This window comes from Sander lucioperca, chromosome 1 (genome assembly GCF_008315115.2).
Source record: "Sander lucioperca isolate FBNREF2018 chromosome 1, SLUC_FBN_1.2, whole genome shotgun sequence".
Classification (NCBI taxonomy): Eukaryota; Metazoa; Chordata; class Actinopteri; order Perciformes; family Percidae; genus Sander; species Sander lucioperca.
Window position 1 is genome coordinate 49,423,215 of NC_050173.1, and position 18,596 is coordinate 49,441,810.

Consider the following 18,596-nt stretch of genomic DNA (forward strand, 5'->3'; position numbering starts at 1 on the left):
GCCTGTAGGTTTAAAGGGCCTCTGGGCAATCTGTCCAATTAACAAGGTTTTTAATTAATTTAGCAGCATATGAGAGTGTTAGTCAGGTGTGAGTGCAGTTTTTGGTGCAGGTGCTAACTAGCTTCTCCGTGTATCACACGTTTCACAACTTGAATGAACTTGGGAGGTTCTGCTCTTATGAAGCTTTGCATAACCTCTCTTCCTCTGTTTTATTTCATGTTTATGTATTCTCTGTTCTTTCTTTTTTTTTTTCATCACTTCTTTTTGTGTCATTTTTCTCTATTTCTCTCGCTTCTCCCCTCTCCTATATGTAGTGTCAGTGGGCTATGAGTACGAGTCCTGTGCCAGTCTCATCCTCTGGGAGAAGAGGACGGCCATTCTGCAAGGCTATGAACTGGATCCCACCAGTCTGGGCGGCTGGTCACTCGACAAGCATCATATACTAAACACACGCAGCGGTACGTACACACAAACACCTGTATATTCCCTCACACAGGCTTATCCAGTATTTCCTTCTAGTTTATATTTAGCCAGTCCCCCATGTGTAGCAGGTTTACAGTACTGTATATCTCACAAAATGTGCTATTGTCTTGAGGAGGAAGTATACCAAACTGTGCTTCCTGTGGTTCACATGGAATTGCTAGGCACCTCCTTTTACCTCAGTGAGGATTTTCACAGGAAGAGCTTGTGTTGTCTCACCTAGTTTGACTCCCTCATTTGGGATCTCTGGGGCGGTGGCCGTCATTCTTGTTGTATACCATTATCTAGACTATGTGCAGTAATGCTAAAAAGCATGGAAAAATGAATAGGCAGATGCACCTGTTCACCTTCTGTGACAATCAACGTACTAATGGAATGGACACTGAAAACTGGAGAACCAGGGAGATGTTTTTAGAAGTGGGAGAATGCATTCACACCTCCCTTGTCCTCATCACTTGATGTTAGCCTGCTGTACAGTAGAGTAATGTGGAATGAGTTTTTTTCCGAGAATGATGCAATGCTACACTGTTTTACTTACTACCAAAGTCATTACAGTTCATCGTCAGTGGGACATGAAGGTCTGCCCCAAATTTCATGGCAATCCATCTGTTATTTGTCAAGACATTTGACACTTTCACACAAATGTTAACCTCATGGTGGTGCGAGGTGAACATTCAGAGGATCAGATATTTCAGTCTTGACCAATGTGACATTGCCAATCATATCGTTGTATAATCTCTCAGCTTCTAATAACAATAATATAATAATAGCTTTACTTGTATAGCACCTTTAAAAACAATAGTTTTGAAAGTGCTTTGACAGAGGGAACAAAAGCACATACAAATGAATACACATATATACAGATCAAATTAATACACATGTACTGTACGTACACATCAATGTTACAGTAATGCTACCAACGATACTGTAACTGAAAATAATGATCCCGGATCTGTGTTTCTCTCCACCCTCTCTCCTGTCCAGGCATCCTTCACAAGGGAAGTGGTGAGAACATCTTTGTGACTGAGCAGCCCCCGGTAGTAACCAGCATCATGGGAAACGGACGGAGGCGCAGTATCTCCTGCCCCAGCTGTAACGGCCTGGCAGATGGCAACAAGCTATTGGCACCGGTCGCCTTGGCAATGGGAATCGATGGCAGCCTTTATGTCGGAGATCTCAACTTTGTGCGCAGGGTCTACCCATCTATGAACACAACTGGCATCCTGGAATTAAGGTAAAAGAGTAATCAATTAGAAAGCAGATTGGGATTTAGAGGTGTTTTGGTTTTGCAGGAAAAATATTAATAGTTACAAGAAGAGCTGGTTAGATTAAAGTCAGATGGCAGGAGAAGATGAGGAGGGAAATACTAGATGTTTTCAGTCATTGAACATGTAGGATTTAGTCCTCCCCTGAAACAGAAAAAATAAGGTGAGACAGTGGGAATGGTAGGATTGAGGTAGAATTACACATTGTACTAGATATCATTTCTCCAGGGTGTTTTTACCCATGGTTAGATTTTGCTGTTCACACCACAGCCAGCTTTGTGTTGCTTTCAACAGACTGTGTGAATTAACATTTGTTTTGTTGTGCTTTCTCCCTTGAAGGAACAAAGATTTCAGACACAGGTAAGATCCTTGATGATGCATATTCCAACAACAATAGCAAATATATTTATAATATAAAAATCAAGCTATATATTTTTTCTTTCTCACCTCAGTAACAACCCAACCCATAAGTACTTCCTGGCAGTGGATCCAGTATCTGGGGCTTTGTTCATTTCGGACACCAACTCCCGCAGAATTTACCGCGTTCGATCGTTAACGGGAGGCCGGCTGCTGTCGGACAATGCGGAGGTCGTGGCGGGGACTGGGGAGCAGTGCCTGCCCTTTGATGAGCGCTGTGGGGATGGCAGCAAAGCCACTGAAGCTACACTCATGAGCCCCAAAGGTGAGCCAGTGGCAAAGAGTCTAGAAAATGAATCACAAAGGATGTTGATGATTGAATAATCATTTTAGTCAATTATAAAGCAAAATGTTGGCTTTCTCTGATTCCTGCTTCTAAAAATGTGATGGTTTGCCGCTTTTCTCTGTTTTATATTATTTATAGAATTTTTTTTTTTTATACAATGTACTCATCTCGTGACTCAACTAAAGCAGGACAGACACAGAAGGAGGTTATAAATCAGGTTAATGTTAAACTTATTAATGGAATTATTTTTGTGGATCATTGGATCTTAGAACATTGTGACACCAAACTGTCAAGGATGTCACACTGTCACATTTCCTGTCTGTGACACGAGTGTGTGTACATGTGAGACTGCCGATGTAAGTATATGTACAATATGTGTGTGAGTGTTTGTGAGAGAAGATGGGAGAGAGAGGAGAAGACAATGAGCTACTGATGCCCTCTTACCTGTCTCAGGGAAAGTCAGCCAGCACACATCATCTTGCCCTCTCTCCTTCTCTGTCTTTCTCTCCCTACCTTTCTCTCTCTCTCTCTCTCTCGCTCTCTCTCTCTCTCTCTCTCTCTCTCTCTCTCTCTCTCTCTCTCTCATTTACACAGTGCCCTTCACTGTATCCTCCATCTGTTGTTGTGTATCTCAGTGCGTCTAGAAGTTATTTTGGGGCAGAGTTGCCTCAACCAAACACTCCTGTCTGAATGCCTGCTGCCTGTTAGACTGACGAGGCTGACACAGCAGCACCACTGGTAAACGCTAAAAGAGAGAAAGGCAAAAACAAATGAAAGGTAGAAAGGTGGAAGCAGTGAGGGGAAAACCGAGGAAAGAGGTGGAGTGCATCAGATCACTTGCCTTTCTATAGAATCTGCTTGCAGTCTACAATTGCCCTCTGGGAGGAGCATGAGCTCAGCTCCACAACCTGATGACTCATCCCAAAACTAACACTTTCTCTAACAGTTCAATGCCCCTTCCATCACTTTGTTCCCTCTCATTCGATGAAGCATCGAGCAATTCAGCTGTCAGGGCTGCTATCCGTTTTCAGCCAGTGGAAAGAGTGAAGTTTAATTGACTTAAAATGTCTACGGGTTACCCCGCAGAGTTTGAGTTATGAGTCGTCACTCACTGTGTTCATCTCTGCTTTGACAGGTATCGCAGTGGATAAAAATGGGCTGATGTACTTTGTGGACGCCACCATGATCCGTAAGGTGGACCAGAACGGCATCATCTCCACTCTGCTGGGGGCCAACGATCTGACTACCGTACGGCCGCTGAGCTGTGACTCCAGCATGGACGTCAGCCAGGTATGACTGTTTCGGAGGGAAGTACAGGAGAGACAAGAGGCGATGGTGTGATAGATGATCATCTAACAGCTCCTGTGAGTGCTGAGCTATGACGATTGTGTGGACAGACGCCAGCCAGGAGGTCAGGGAGAGACTGATTTAGGGAGGGATTAAAGAGTCCATGGATAAATGAATGGATCAAAAGAGAGTGAGGACTGCAGTCACTTAAAAAAATGAAGAAGAGACTTGTCTGAACCTTGGCATCCTTTCAAAACGCCTCCCTCAGCATAGATATGAACTTATGTGTAACTTGTTTCTGCCTACTAGGTGCGTCTCGAGTGGCCCACGGACTTAGCAGTGAACCCCATGGACAACTCTCTCTATGTCCTGGAAAACAATGTCATCCTACGCATCACTGAGAACCACCAGGTCTGTACCCTAAGGCTTGATCACCCTTGCTAAACCCTTAGGGTGGGTTTGACAGGATTTAGTCCCAATTAGGCTTACTAAAGCCTATTTAGGAGTAAAATGTCATATTCTAATAAAGTTTTCTAAGTTTGGCATTACTGATTAATTAGCTCTTGGAATATTGTACTTTCTGGAATCTTACTTCATTATGGAAAGTTTCATCTGCACTGTTTCAAGAGCAAACCACTGATCTCCACGTTTGTGGAATTATTAGCATTCTTTTGATGATAGATGTGACATTCGCTGTTGTTGCCTACAGGTCAGTATCATCGCAGGTCGGCCCATGCATTGTCAGGTGCCAGGTATTGACTACAGCCTCAGTAAGCTGGCTATACATGCGGCCCTAGAGAGCGCCACAGCCATCGCCCTGTCCCACACCGGCATCCTCTACATCGCTGAGACGGATGAGAAAAAGATCAACAGAGTTCGACAGGTACGAGAGGGAGCTGTATACAGTTGTTGGGCTGTGTGGTTGTTTTTATAATATATTTGTTAAACTTGTTTTGTTGGCTAGCAAAACTGTCTGCACAGCTGGTCAAGCTGTGTGGGTGCTTTTTAATATATTCTGAGATTGTTTCAGATCTCCAGACACTACATTCATTCCGGGCACTTTAATGTTGTTTTTTTTTTCTCCATTCTCTCTGTTTTGATAACTCCAAATGAATTGTGCTTTTGGTGATACATTTTCACCCAATCTCATCATTAAGCAGCTCTTGTCTTCCATTTTCTGTCTGTGCATTGTTCTTAGGTGAGCACTAACGGAGAAATCTCTCTCCTGGCTGGCGTTGCCTCCGACTGCGACTGCAAGAACGACGTCAACTGCAACTGCTTCTACGGTGATGACGGCTACGCCCCCGACGCCGGCTTGAACTCCCCCACTTCCTTGGCTGTGTCCCCCGATGGGACACTCTTCATCGCAGACCTCAACAACATACGCATCAGAGCTGTGCGAGCCAACCGGCCCGGCCCTGCCATCTCCAGCGTGGGCTACGGAGGGTCTGCGCAGTATGAGGTTGCATCGCCAAGGGAACAGGAGCTGTATGTCTTCAATGGGGAGGGGCTTCACATCCAGACAATTAGCCTGGTGACTGGGGAGCCACTTTACAACTTCACCTACGGTCCTGACGACGAGCTGGTCATGCTGGCAGATAACTGCAACAATACAGTGAAGGTGAGAAGGGACGGCCAGGCCCAGGGAGGAGGAGCCGGCCTGCTCAGACTGGTGCTGCTGCCCGAGAATCAAGTGGTGACCCTGGGACTGGACCCCACCGGAGGGCTGCGCAGTGTGTCAGCCCTGGGCCAGGAGGTGGCTCTGATGGGCTACAGTGGCAACACAGGCCTCCTGGCTACCAAAGCTGATGAGACTGGATGGACCACGTTTTACCAGTGAGTGGGTTTTTTTGTCTGTCTGAATGTGTATTTGTATATTTCCACCACTTTTCTACATGTCTGAAATACAAAATGAATGACTTTCACAGGTTTTATGTTCATCATGTTCTTTAGCATTCCAAATAAGTCATGCGACACCTCACACAGTGTGCTGCTGCCCCCCAGTGTTAGCATTTATAACTACAGCCAGCTCCTCAAAGATGACTTTATGTTCCTCTCCGGCAGAGAGAGAGTGTGTGTGTGTGTGTGGGTTGTGTGTTGTGTGTTGTATGTGTCTTGTATGTATGTATGCATGCAGTACAAATATGAGCGTGTCCTTCCCTCGCCAATCACACACACTACAATCTTCCATCTCCCAGGTACGACAGCGAGGGTCGCCTGACCAACGTCACATACCCGACGGGCATGGTGACGAGCCTCCACCGCGAGATCGAGCGCTCCATCAACATCGACATTGAGAGCTCCAGCAGAGACGATGATGTCACCGTCATCACCAACCTGTCCTCCGTTGAAGCATCATACACTGTGGTGCAAGGTAAGAAACACACTCAGCACATACAGCACGTGCAGTGGAAAAAACTAGCCGGTTAATGAATTATGAAATGGTCTCAATGCTGGGCTCAAGTCATCAACGTAGGGAAATATGACTCAGAATGCAATATCAATTGATATGTTAAATATTTATAGAGCAGCAGATCTGCTTACATGTTATCGATGCTTTGGCGAGAAACACGCAGACTGTAAAAGTACCTAATCTTAGTATTCAAAAACATAGGCGCCTTCTGTGATGGTGAATATGCGCCGGCCTGCCAAATCTAATTGAAAGTCTTGTAATTTTCACTCAGTTATGTGCAAGCTCCAGGAGATTATTTTCCTTCCCTACCCACATCCAGCCCTCTCACGCTCCCTCTCATGGAGTAAAATTACCAATATATAGTTGTTAATCCCAGCTGGGATCATCCTGCTTTTGAATATCATCACAGCAAAATTCATTAACTCATGCAGAGTGAATCCTCCTCATCCCTCAAGCTTTCTCCTCTTACACACACACACACACACACACACACCCACACACACTTACACACACACATACGCACCGACATACAAATACAGCTCTCAACCAGTTCCCATGATCCCTGAGCTTATTTGGTCTGTTTAGAGAAGATGGAGAATAATTTTCTCCCTTTTCTTGACCAGTGGCGTGACAGAAGTATGAATGCAGACTGGGTATATAAGTCTGAAGGCCTCCGAGAGAATAAGTTGTAGATGTATTCAGGGATCCACCTGTGTCGCAGGAGGAAAAGAGGAGAGCTGTTCACAGAGCTGTAAGTCATTTAAGGTTTCCACCGCACTGTGTGGGTTTCAGCACAGCTCTCTGCTGACATACTCACTTAACCATCTCCCTCTCTTTTCCGCTCTTTCTCACTCTCTTCATTAACTCCTGCACAGTGAATTCTCGTTGGCCCCCAAGCCCTCATTTCTCTCTCTCTCTGTCTCTCTCTTTCCCACTCCCTCGCTTCTGTTTTATTACGAGGTCGTTCAGACAGAGAGAGCAGAGAAGATTTATCTAAAGGCTGTTGCTTCCAAGTCAATGGAAAAAGCTTCACTTGTCTGTTTGAGGCATTGTTAAAATGTGCCTGGAGCTTTATTACAAATTGGCCTTATGGATTACTGTCATTTATGGCGATGCTTCAAAGGGAGACACCATCTGATCCCCTAACCTTTTGTAAATGAAATAAAAAAGCTGTATCTGCCAGATATTTCTGAACCGAAAACAATTTTATCTTACTTTCAATCACATCATTGTGATCAGGACGGCTGTTTTCACACATCTAAGGGAGACATTTTGTCTCAGCATTAGGCACGGGCTTATCTGTTTCCATTCTTGTGTTTGCGAGTGAGTGAGTCATTAAATTGTAGAGATAGGGAGATTGTGGAGGGAGTTTAGCCTGACTATTTTCATTTAGAATATTTTGGAGTTTATACGAAGAGGAATCAGGATATCATAAATATTTTATGGACATCATCTGGTTCTTACTGACAGCTTAGGATCGGACTTTTCCTTTTCTAGTAAACTTCTTTTTTCAGGCAGAAGGACATATAAACACACAAATCTTATAAAATAAAACCCCTTTAAATGTTATTTCCTTGTATCTAAAGTGCTTTCTTACAACATGGATGTTCTGTTGGACGCTAGTAGGCAAAAGCCAAAAGTCATCCATCTTTTTATCTTTTTAGGGTGACCCTTTACCACCAGTCCAGGGACAGCAGATGTAAAATAGCCTAGCTAATTCTGGCACATTATTTTTGTTATGTTTTATTAGTGTGAATTGTCCCTGCTCAATAATCCTGAAATAAAAAAATGTATATATTTTTTTTTTTTGAGTTTGAGTTAATTTCATTTATGCTCACTTTTATGCTATTATATATATATATATATATATATATATATATATATATATATATGTACATAAGTGCATGTATATGTTATGCTGACACTAACTGGCTGCTTTCTTTTATGCCTGTCTGTCTCCCCCTACAGACCAGGTGAGGAACAGCTACCAGCTGTGCAACAATGGGACTCTGAGAGTGATGTACGCCAATGGTATGGGCATCAGCTTTCACACGGAGCCCCACATCCTGGCAGGCTCTGTCAGCCCTACGATTGGTCGCAGGAATATCACCCTGCCCACTGACAACGGCCTCAACTCCATTGAATGGCGCCTGCGCAAGGAGCAGACTAAGGGCAAGATCACAGTGTTTGGGAGAAAGCTTAGAGTGAGTTGGCTTTTTTTTTTTATGTGTCAGCGGCGGGCTTGTTAATAATAATAACATTTCCTGAAATGAACCTCTCCTTTTTCCCTTTTCTGCAGGCTCATGGTCGCAATCTTCTCTCCATCGACTTTGACCGCAACACGCGCACCGAGAAGATTTATGATGACCACCGAAAGTTCACGTTGCGCATCATGTACGATGCTCAGGGCCGGCCTGCGATGTGGTTGCCCAGCAGCAGCCTGGCAGTGGTCAATGTGTCCTATTCTACCACTGGACAGCTTGTCGGGCTGCAGAGGGGGAGCATGAGTGAGAGGACCGAATTTGACCCCCAGGGACGCATCTTGTCTCGTTCTTTCGTGGACGGGAAGGTGTGGAGCTACAGCTACCTGGACAAAGTAAGCACATTTGTCTTTAAAGTCGTCTTGGTATCAAATCTTGCCGAAGCAATTGCAAGAACGGAGAGCAATTTGAATTGCAGAATTGAGTGAAGTAATACATAATTTTCATGGTTATGAAGATTCAGATTTGTCAGCTGAGAGAAGATGAATGCTTGTGCTATTTCACAGGAGGCAAGTCATCCATTGATAATGCAATTATATTAATCCGGATTTTGCCTCCCTCTCTCTCCTTCCAGTCCATGGTGCTGCTGCTGCAGAGCCAGAGACAGTACGTCTTTGAGTTTGACGCCTCAGGTCGGGTCACAGCTGTCACCATGCCCAGCGTGGCCCGCCACACCATGTTCACACACGTGTCAGTCGGCTACATCCGCAACACCTACAACCCCCCAGAGAGCAACGCCTCCATCATCCATGACTTCAGCGAGGACGGCCGACCTCAGGCCACGCATTACCTGGGCACCGGCCGCCGGGTCCTCTACAAGTACGGCAAGCTGGCAAAGCTGGCCGAGATCGTGTATGACAGCACCGCCGTCACTTTCGGCTACGACGAGACAGCTGGCGTGCTGAAGATGGTCAACCTGCAGAGCGGGGGCTTCTCCTGCACCATCCGCTATCGCAAAATGGGCCCGCTCATCGACAAGCAGATCTACCGCTTCAGTGAGGAGGGAATGGTCAACGCGAGGTTCGACTACACCTACCACGACAACAGCTTCCGTATCGCCAGCATGAAGCCGGTCATCAGTGAGACGCCGCTGCCCGTGGACCTCTACCGATACGACGAGATCTCTGGAAAGGTGCTCCAGTCTACTTTATATGTCTTTTAAGCAATGATGTAGCCTACAAAAGAATTTAACTTACAAAACTAACTCAGGGTTTTTCCTGGCTGGCAGTAAGCATTACTGGTCCACGTACAGTAAAGGCAATAAATTCTATGGCAGACAGAAATCTATGCAATTTAATAAAGAAAAATGTATATTATGCTTGGGTTAATGAACCCCAGTTAACAAAACTGCTTAAAAATTGATATTAATATTTAAATGAATAACCGTGAGAGTTATTGACTCTCCTATTCTTTTTTTGTTCTGTTTGTTTAATGGTTGTTTGGTAAATTGCTCTTAAACACATTTAGAGAGGATGTGAATTGTTATTTTTATTCTTAGTTCTTACCATTGTGGTGCTGGTGATTTTCCTTTGGGGCTGGCTGAAACCTCTTTGGGGGGCGCCAAAGATTCCTTCTTTGGCTTCTTTGACTCACCTTTTCTCTAAACCGTTCCACCTACAGGTGGAGCACTTTGGAAAGTTCGGGGTCATTTACTACGACATTAATCAGATCATCACCACCGCCGTTATGACGCTGAGCAAGCATTTCGACACCCACGGTCGCATCAAGGAGGTCCAGTACGAGATCTTCCGTTCGCTTATGTACTGGATGACGGTGCAGTATGACAGCATGGGACGGGTGGTGAAGAGAGAGCTCAAAATTGGGCCCTACGCCAACACCACTCAGTACCGCTATGATTATGATGGAGACGGACAGCTCAGCGGCGTCAAGGTGAGTATTTTGGGTGGAGAGAGTTGGTATATTGTGGACTTTTTCTCTGTCTGTTGTCAGGGCGTGGTTAGGGCTCCAATAGGTGAAAACTCATCAAATCAAATTTACATACCGCCTTGTTTTTTCCCCCCATTTGTCTTTATTGAGTTGTGCAGGGACATACAGTACAATTGGCATTTAGAGTTATACATACAAACCATTTCCCTTTTTGCATAGAAAGAAAGACTAAACAAACAAGACACATAAACGCTGCAGATAGTAACAAACTGAAAACAGGTAAATAGCATGAGTCAATTTTGAAAGAGAATCTATCTATATATAAAAAAAGGATAATGATAAGAACAAGAGTACAACAAAAGGAATTATTATATGTACATACCTACTGTAAATTGAAAAAAAGACAAAACAACACAAAAAGACATTAAAACACCAGTCAGTAACAGAATAACAAGAAAAAAAGAGCCTTAAACCGCTTTGTTTTATCCAGGTGAATGACTGGTCCACCTGGCGCTACAGCTACGACCTGAACGGCAACCTCCATCTGCTGAACCCCGGGAACAGTGCCCGCATCCTGCCGCTCCGCTACGACCTCAGAGACCGCATCACGCGCCTGGGAGATGTCCAGTACCGCCTGGACGAAGACGGCTACCTCAGCCAGCGCGGCTCCGATGTTTTTGACTACAACTCCAAAGGTCAGCTACTGAGGGCCTACAGCCGAGGCCCCGGCGGCTGGAGCGTGGTGTACCACTATGACGGGCTAGGCCGCAGGGTGTCCACGAGGAACAGCCTGGGACAGCACCTTCAGTTCTTCTATGCTGACCTCAACCACCCAACCAGGGTCACACACATCTTCAACCACTCCAGCTCGGACATCTCTTCGCTCTACTACGACCTGCAGGTAGGCCTGGGTGCACATAGATGTTCAACAAATCAGCATATATAGATTCATCTTTTCCTGGAAACCTGAGTACTGATAGATATTGTCGTTAGAGCCGTTCAACCTTATCCTAAAGCAGAGGGGCTCAAATTCTTTCAGATGAAGGGCCAAAATGTATCTGGATGGAAGGCCACGGGCTAAAAATAAATGTTGATGTAGGTAAAACTTACGTATGTAATTTAATAGGGAAGTTTACCAGCACTGTGCTTTTCATTGCCGTAAAACTCAGATTAAGTACTTTTTAGCTGCACAAAATGCAAATTTCGTAGTGATTATGGTTAGAATTTTACAGCATTTTCAAATTAAGAGGAGATTAAGACTGAGCATGTCAAATGCCATGGCGGGCCAAAACAAAGGCCTTATCCTAAAGCATAATGTAAATGAACTGAATTTCTCGTCATCAGGGACATTTGTTTGCCATGGAGGTGAGCAGTGGAGAGGAATACTACATAGCTTCGGACAACACTGGCACACCGCTGGCTGTCTTCAGCAGCAATGGACAAATGATCAAACAGGTAACACACAAAGTTTGAATCTCACTTTATTTGCAATGATTACTGCTACAAACACTGTGCTAAAAACAAATCTGCATATGTAAAGGCTTCTTAAGCAAAGGGACTCTGCATGTGTCACCCAGGTGCAGTACACAGCCTACGGTGAAGTGTACCTGGACTCTAACCCTGAGTTCCAGCTGGTGGTCGGTTTCCACGGTGGTCTCTACGACCCCTTGACCAAGCTGGTCCACTTCACCCAGCGGGACTACGACGTCTTGGCCGGGCGCTGGACCTCGCCCGACTACAGCATCTGGCCCAAGATAGGGAAGGATCCCTCTCCGTTTAATTTGTACATGTTCAAGAACAACAACCCCCTCAGTGACATGCTGGATGTCAAAAATTATGTCACAGGTAGAGGATTAATATGTATTAATGTGGTGCACATGTTGAATTCTGTGATATGAATATGTCTACATAATTAAGCCATATTTTTACTCTGTAAGTGGCTGGAGTTTTATTCGAAGATGCCCATTTCCCCTTGGCATTTAAAAATATATTATTTTCATGAATGTAATGTGGATACAGCAGAATAGTCAGGTAACACCCACGCTGTAATGGCCAGACAGCAGATAAGGTAATATCAGTTGAATCGCATCTCCAAAACAATCACAACTTAGCTTGTTGTGTCCTGACATTGTCTCTGATATCTCTGATGTGCAGCAGAGTTACGGAAAACATAGTTTTATGCAAGTAACAGTGTACTGCAGATGGCACAGTAGCTGACAGCTTTGTATAACACCAGATGAGTCACACAAGCAAACACACTTTCACTATTTTATGTTTAAATTTGTCATTCAGCTAATTAATTTCCCTCCTGTCTGCTGTAGATGTGAAGAGCTGGCTGGTGATGTTTGGCTTCCAGCTCAGTAACATAATCCCAGGCTTCCCTCGACACTCGCTCTACTTTGTGGAGCCGCCGTACGAGCTTCAGGCCACCCAGCACTGCGAGAACGGACAGGTACGGAGCGCTGAGCTGGGAACCAAAGCTGATATTAACCCCATGATAGTCATACAGATACCAGTCATCTTTCACAGCAATGTTTCTAAGTTGCAGTCAAGTCAACTTTATTGTCAATTCTCTCAAAATATGTGCCAGACATACAGAGGAATCGAAAATACGTTTCTCTCCGACCCACAGTGCAATAAGCACAAAATAAATACAATATAATAAATACATTCTAAGTAGTGCAAAAGTGAGGCAAAACCAAACAGTATAGAAAACTAAAGAAATTGAAAATGTGCAATCTAAAGGAAAAATATAAAATGAAAGTTAAAAAAGGTGTTCCAGTCACTGTATATCTTTCAACAAAGTGACAAGGCTTCCTTCTTGTTCTCTTTAGCTCATCACTGGTGTGCAGCAGGCAGCAGAGCGTCACAACCAGGCCTTCATGGCCCTGGAGGGACGGCTCCTCAACAAGGAACGCCGAAGACGCAAGGACAAGCCCGGTCACTGGTTTGGCACCAGCACGCCCATTATAGGCCGAGGAGTAATGCTGGCGCTGAAGGAAGGCCGAGTGGTGGCTGGCGTGTCCGCTTTGGCCAGTGACGACAGCCGTAAAGTGGCTCTGGTGCTAAATGGCGCCCAGTACCTGGAAGGCACCCATTACACCCAGGACGGGAAGGACTGTCACTACTTTGTGAAGGTTGGCTCTGCCGACAGCGACCTGCTGGCCCTGGGGCTCACTAACGGGCGCAAGTCCCTGGAGAGCGGCATCAATGTGACGGTGAGCGGCCGCTCGAGGAGAGGAGTGACTGTGGAGTTTGCAGTTCCGTCGTTAGTACTGAGTGTTCGGTACGGGCTTGCTGTGGACGTGGTGGATGAAGAGAAGGTAAGACTGTTGGAGCTGGCCAGGCAGAGAGCCTTGGCCGGGGCCTGGGCCAAGGAACAGCAGCGGGCCAGGGATGGGAAGGGAGGCAATCGCGTCTGGACGGAGGGGGAGAGACAGCAGCTCCTAACCACAGGTAGAGTACAAGGCTACGATGGCTACTATGTACTGCCTGTGGAGCAGTATCCAGAACTGGCTGACAGCAGCAACAACATCCAGTTCCTCAGACAGAACGAGATGGGCAAGAGGTAACAGCAAGGGCAGACTCTGCCCTCTCTCCCCACTTTCACTTCTCTAGATCCTGCTCCTCTTTTCCTACTCAGCCTCCTTAACCCTACTCCTCTCAAAACCCATGGAGAACGAACCAACACACGGGGGTTACTCACGGAACGCTGCAGGGACTTTTGAAAAAGAATGACTTATCAGAAAACATATTATTATTCATTTTACTGCCACAGGCAAAACATTTAAAAGTTTAGTCAAATTGTTCTTTTTTCTTTTTCTTTTTTGGAAAAAAACTTTGAACAACTGAAAAAGCACTGAAGAACTTTGAGAAACTCTTGCTTAATGAATAAGAAGATTCCCCTTTTTAAAAAAGATAGTGATATTTTCGCCCATATTTTTTGGGTCACACTGAGAGCGGTGGCCATGACAGCTACTGAACACACGGTGGCGTTGTATCGCGTTGGTCCGTGCAGTGAAGGCTTTTCTGTCTCTAATAGACACTGAAGGCACAGGGACCAAAGTGGAGACAAAGCCACTCCAGAGTGCAGCCATTACAACTACACTTCAACGGAGGACATCATAAAGAGCGACAGACAAGGCAATGTTAAAAAGTTGGTCCAATACTACGTGTCGTCTCCCTGTCTCAGGCCTCCCATCGTCCACCGCGGACCAGTCCTCTGCTGCCGAGGCAGCACACATCCAACCAAGCAACACACAAGCTAACGGCATCCTTGATCAAATCCAAACTGTTAATGGAAAATAAACTTTTTAAAGAAATTTAAAAAAGTGAAAAAAGTGATGGCTATATTTGTGGACAGTGGTATCACACAGCATTGTTTATTTTAAAATGGGGTGAAGAATCATATTACTATGTGTCCGACTACACTGAATTTCAGGATGTTGCGTATATTGTAGATGCCGTAGTTTTGTACGTTTCAGTCGCGGTAGAATTGTGAGACTTTCACCAAGGCACTTCTGTACAGAACGATCAAACACACCACTCACAGAGTCTGGAAAAAAAACATGTTAAGTTAGTATTTATTTTATTCTTTTTTATTTATTTATTCTTAGTACTATATGACAATCATGAATGAGTCACCAGTTCTATTCCAAATGAACATTAATGGATGAGTTTATTTTCTTTTGTAAAATATGTAAGAAATGTTCATTTTGTTTTTGTATTAATTTCAGTTTGCTGCCAGGGCAAATAATAGTCACTCTCAAAAATAATAATTTATGTAATAAAGTGTTTAAAAAAAGAAAAGAAAAAAAGAAGCGGTTTATACTTTAAATAAAGTCTTTAAAACTGTGAAATCTGTTTTTTCGAACTATATTTCGATGTACAGTGTATAGACCTACCTTTATGCAGCACAGTAGAATATTGTCCAGAATATCAAGTTTTATATTTCTAAGAGGAAGTGGCTTGTAATGTGCAAAATCTTTAGCTGGTCTTACTACTCTAGAGTTTTGTGGCACTCTAATATTCCATATCTAAAATATCAACCCCCAGTTTGTTGTTTTTGACTGTTTTTTTGTTTGGAAGCAGAGATATTTCTGTCCTAGATCCCAACAGCAGTAGCAGTAATGGATCCCTCTCACTGTGAAGAGACTCGTGCTGGATGTCATAATGTACCAAATCAGTATTATCTAAGGATGATTCGTATACATTCACTGCAACGAGACTCTTCTGAGAACCTTATCAATAAATCATAATTGTTTACTTCAACTGAGCAGCGTGTAGTTCACTTTCATCTCGTTCTTTTGTGTTTGAAGACAATTTATGTTCAAAGCAATCTTTAGAGTGTTGTTGGTGTACTGGAAAAAGCTCCATTGTTCAAAACAAGCAGACGATGTGCATCAACCTCACTAAATAGCTACATTTTTGCCCCAGATATTCTTGTGTGAACAAAAAAATGACACAACCACACATAACTACCATTTTCCTCTTTTCAAACGTATTGCTTTCTTTTTCAAACCAATATTTTTTACACTGACTGTTCGATCGATTCTGATGTGCTTTTAAGTAGTAGCCATTACAGTTACGGCTGTTAACTCCAAGTGCTTCCAGAGAAATGTTTTTTTTTTTTCCCGGGATAATTATACTGAGCTATTGAATGCGAGATGCCTTATCTCCTTTTCAGCAGTGTGGGAGAGGTTAAAGTGTCTATAATCGATATTTTATAATAATGAATCAAGTGACTACAGTGCATTCAGACCCCTTCACCTTTTTTCACATTTTGTTATGTTGCAGGCTGAAACTAATGATTATTTCCATTGTCGATTCATCTGCTGTCTATAAAATGTCAGAAAATAGTGAAAAAATGTCAACCAGAGTTTCCCAAAGCCCAGGATGACGTCCTCAAATGTCTTGTTTTGTCCACAACTCAAAGATATTCAGTTACTGTCACAGAGGAGAGAAGAAACTAGAAGATATTCACATTTAAGAAGCTGGAATCAGAGAATTTTGACTTTTTTTTTCTTAAAGGTCCCATGGCATGAAAATGTCATTCATTTTTTAACATTAATATGAGTTCCCCCAGCCTGCCTATGGTCCCCCAGTGGCTAGAAATGGTGATAGGTGTAAACCGAGTCCTGGGTATCCTGCTCTGCCTTTGAGAAAATGAAAGCTCAGATGGGCAGATCTGGAATCTTCCCTTTATGACATCATAAGGAGCAAGGTTACCTCCCCTTTCTCTGCTTTGCCCACCCAGAGAATTTGGCCCACCCATGAGAGAGAGACCTCTCTCCTCCTCAATAGCATTTAAAGCTACAGACACAGAAATGGCACATCCTAAGGAAAGCTCATTGTGGGACTGGCTCTAGTGGCTGTAATTCTGCACCAAGGCTGAATTTTGGGAAAGACACTTCAGATACAGTATTAGGGGACCACTAAGACCTATATAAAAGACACTTCAGATACAGTATTAGGGGACCACTAAGGCCTATATAAAAGAGACTTCAGATACAGTATTAGGGGACCACTAAGACCTATATAAAAGAGACTTCAGATACAGTATTAGGGGACCACTAAGGTCTATATAAAGAGACTTCAGATACAGTATTAGGGGACCACTAAGGCCTATATAAAAGCATCCAAAAAGCAGTATGTCATAGGACCTTTAAAGAAATACTCAAACCGATTCAAATTGTCAAATTAGTTGGCAATTTAAAAGTTGACAACTAATCGATTAATCGATTCGTCTTTGCAGATCTGGTTTGCAGCCTATCTTCTAAAATATTTTTCTTCCTCAATCTACACTCAATACCACATAATGACAAACTATGAACTAACTACCACAAAATGAAAACAGGATTTTAGATTTTTGTTGGAGGTGTATTCAATTTTTATTTTTTTTTTAAATATCACATTATCCGTGTTTCCATCAACATATTTGTATGCTCATTTTGAAGTATTGCATTAGAAAATGTTGATGGAAACGGCAAAATTCAATTCGAAAAAAAAAATGTTTACACTAGCTTGAGGTGGATTTTGCCTTTTTCGAAAAAAGTTAATGCGCAAAATGGGAGATGGAAACAGCTTTGCCAAATAAGTTGTGACGTAGCAAACATGTAAGTCTTTAGTCCCGGTATCCATCGGATGGGGGAAGGATCGGGATACGCGTAGTGGAGTTGCCGCTGTAGCCTGAGCCTCAGCCACGTCAGGTAAATTGAGGAACAGCTTGAATGGTGGCCCTGCACACGGCGGTGAACGGTTGTCTCGCTGACACCAAATGTCTCTGCCACAATGCTGTATTCTGCACAGGTGGCCAACTTGTCCAATGCTACCTCTCTCCATTTAGCCAAAGAACTTCGCTTCTAAACTCTTTGATTTAGTCAGCTGGTTTGCAATCTACAACCATGCGTAACGTCAACTTGTGACCAAACTACACTTTGAGTCTAGTTTGTTCGCTCTAAACCAGTTGATGGAAACGCTTCTAATTCACATTTTCTTTTTTGCGAACATTTTAAAAGTCCACTTAAAATTAGCTTGACAATTAGATGGAAACATGGCTATTGACATTGAAATTTAGCTCAGGTGACTCCCATTTCTCTTGATCATCTTTGAGAAGTTTTCTACACCTTGATTAGAGACCACCTGTGTTGGAAAGGCACACACCTGCCTATATCTATATAAAGTCTCACAGCTCACAATGCACATCAGAGCAAAGACTGAAGCTTTGAGGTGGAAGGAACAGCCTGCAGAGCTAAGAGACGGGACAGGCCTTTCTCACAGCAGACATTTGGACTTGTCATAGTAGGAAAAGCACAGGTTTTACTTCTAACACTAACAATGTCTCTGTTCTATTGCAGTGTTTCAGTGAGAGTGACAGTGAGCCAGCATGCACCATACCAAGGCTATTGAATGAAGTCTCTGACCCTATGGGAGCTATGGGGTATGAAACATGCACAATGTAACTGGAGCTGGGATGTTGGAAAGTTACAGCAGACGGCGCTTAAAATAAAGGGATGGTGTCCGTTTAGGAGCTTCTTGGGTACACTCGAATGGATGGCGACAGATAGACCTTTTCAATGGAATTCAATTGCTAGGCAACAGCTTGTGTCCTTGTTAACTTCCTGTCAGATAGTGTCATTCACATATACTGCAACAAGTAATGAACTTGGATACGTGTTTATGTTTATAACTGAAATGGTCTACTAGGGGCGGTCATGTTTCTGTGACTTTCAGCAATTGAATGCACCATTAGTTTGACAAGGTGCAACTAAATGCAACATGAAGTCCCTTCGGAGCCCACA

At 43.7% G+C, this 18,596-nt stretch overlaps 1 protein-coding gene across 11 annotated transcripts in view; it reads left to right on the top strand.

The window, feature by feature from the left end:
• Nucleotides 1-15,571, top strand: part of tenm2 (teneurin transmembrane protein 2) — a 226,685-nt gene extending 211,114 nt beyond the window's left edge. For 10 of the 11 annotated variants that reach the window (XM_036005167.1, XM_036005147.1, XM_036005153.1 and 7 more), the window contains 18 exons: nucleotides 315-458; nucleotides 1,465-1,714; nucleotides 2,085-2,105; nucleotides 2,198-2,427; nucleotides 3,584-3,738; nucleotides 4,045-4,146; nucleotides 4,445-4,618; nucleotides 4,934-5,571; nucleotides 5,934-6,109; nucleotides 8,117-8,352; nucleotides 8,448-8,744; nucleotides 8,984-9,541; nucleotides 10,030-10,299; nucleotides 10,787-11,197; nucleotides 11,641-11,751; nucleotides 11,874-12,141; nucleotides 12,618-12,748; nucleotides 13,131-15,571. In XM_036005167.1, the coding sequence (XP_035861060.1) occupies nucleotides 315-458; nucleotides 1,465-1,714; nucleotides 2,085-2,105; nucleotides 2,198-2,427; nucleotides 3,584-3,738; nucleotides 4,045-4,146; nucleotides 4,445-4,618; nucleotides 4,934-5,571; nucleotides 5,934-6,109; nucleotides 8,117-8,352; nucleotides 8,448-8,744; nucleotides 8,984-9,541; nucleotides 10,030-10,299; nucleotides 10,787-11,197; nucleotides 11,641-11,751; nucleotides 11,874-12,141; nucleotides 12,618-12,748; nucleotides 13,131-13,868 (4,910 nt within the window). In that variant the 3' untranslated portion in view covers nucleotides 13,869-15,571. The remainder of the gene's footprint in view (nucleotides 1-314; nucleotides 459-1,464; nucleotides 1,715-2,084; nucleotides 2,106-2,197; nucleotides 2,428-3,583; nucleotides 3,739-4,044; nucleotides 4,147-4,444; nucleotides 4,619-4,933; nucleotides 5,572-5,933; nucleotides 6,110-8,116; nucleotides 8,353-8,447; nucleotides 8,745-8,983; nucleotides 9,542-10,029; nucleotides 10,300-10,786; nucleotides 11,198-11,640; nucleotides 11,752-11,873; nucleotides 12,142-12,617; nucleotides 12,749-13,130) is intronic. The other variant, XM_036005161.1, reaches the window with a different exon arrangement.
• Nucleotides 15,572-18,596: the final 3,025 nt, after the last annotated feature.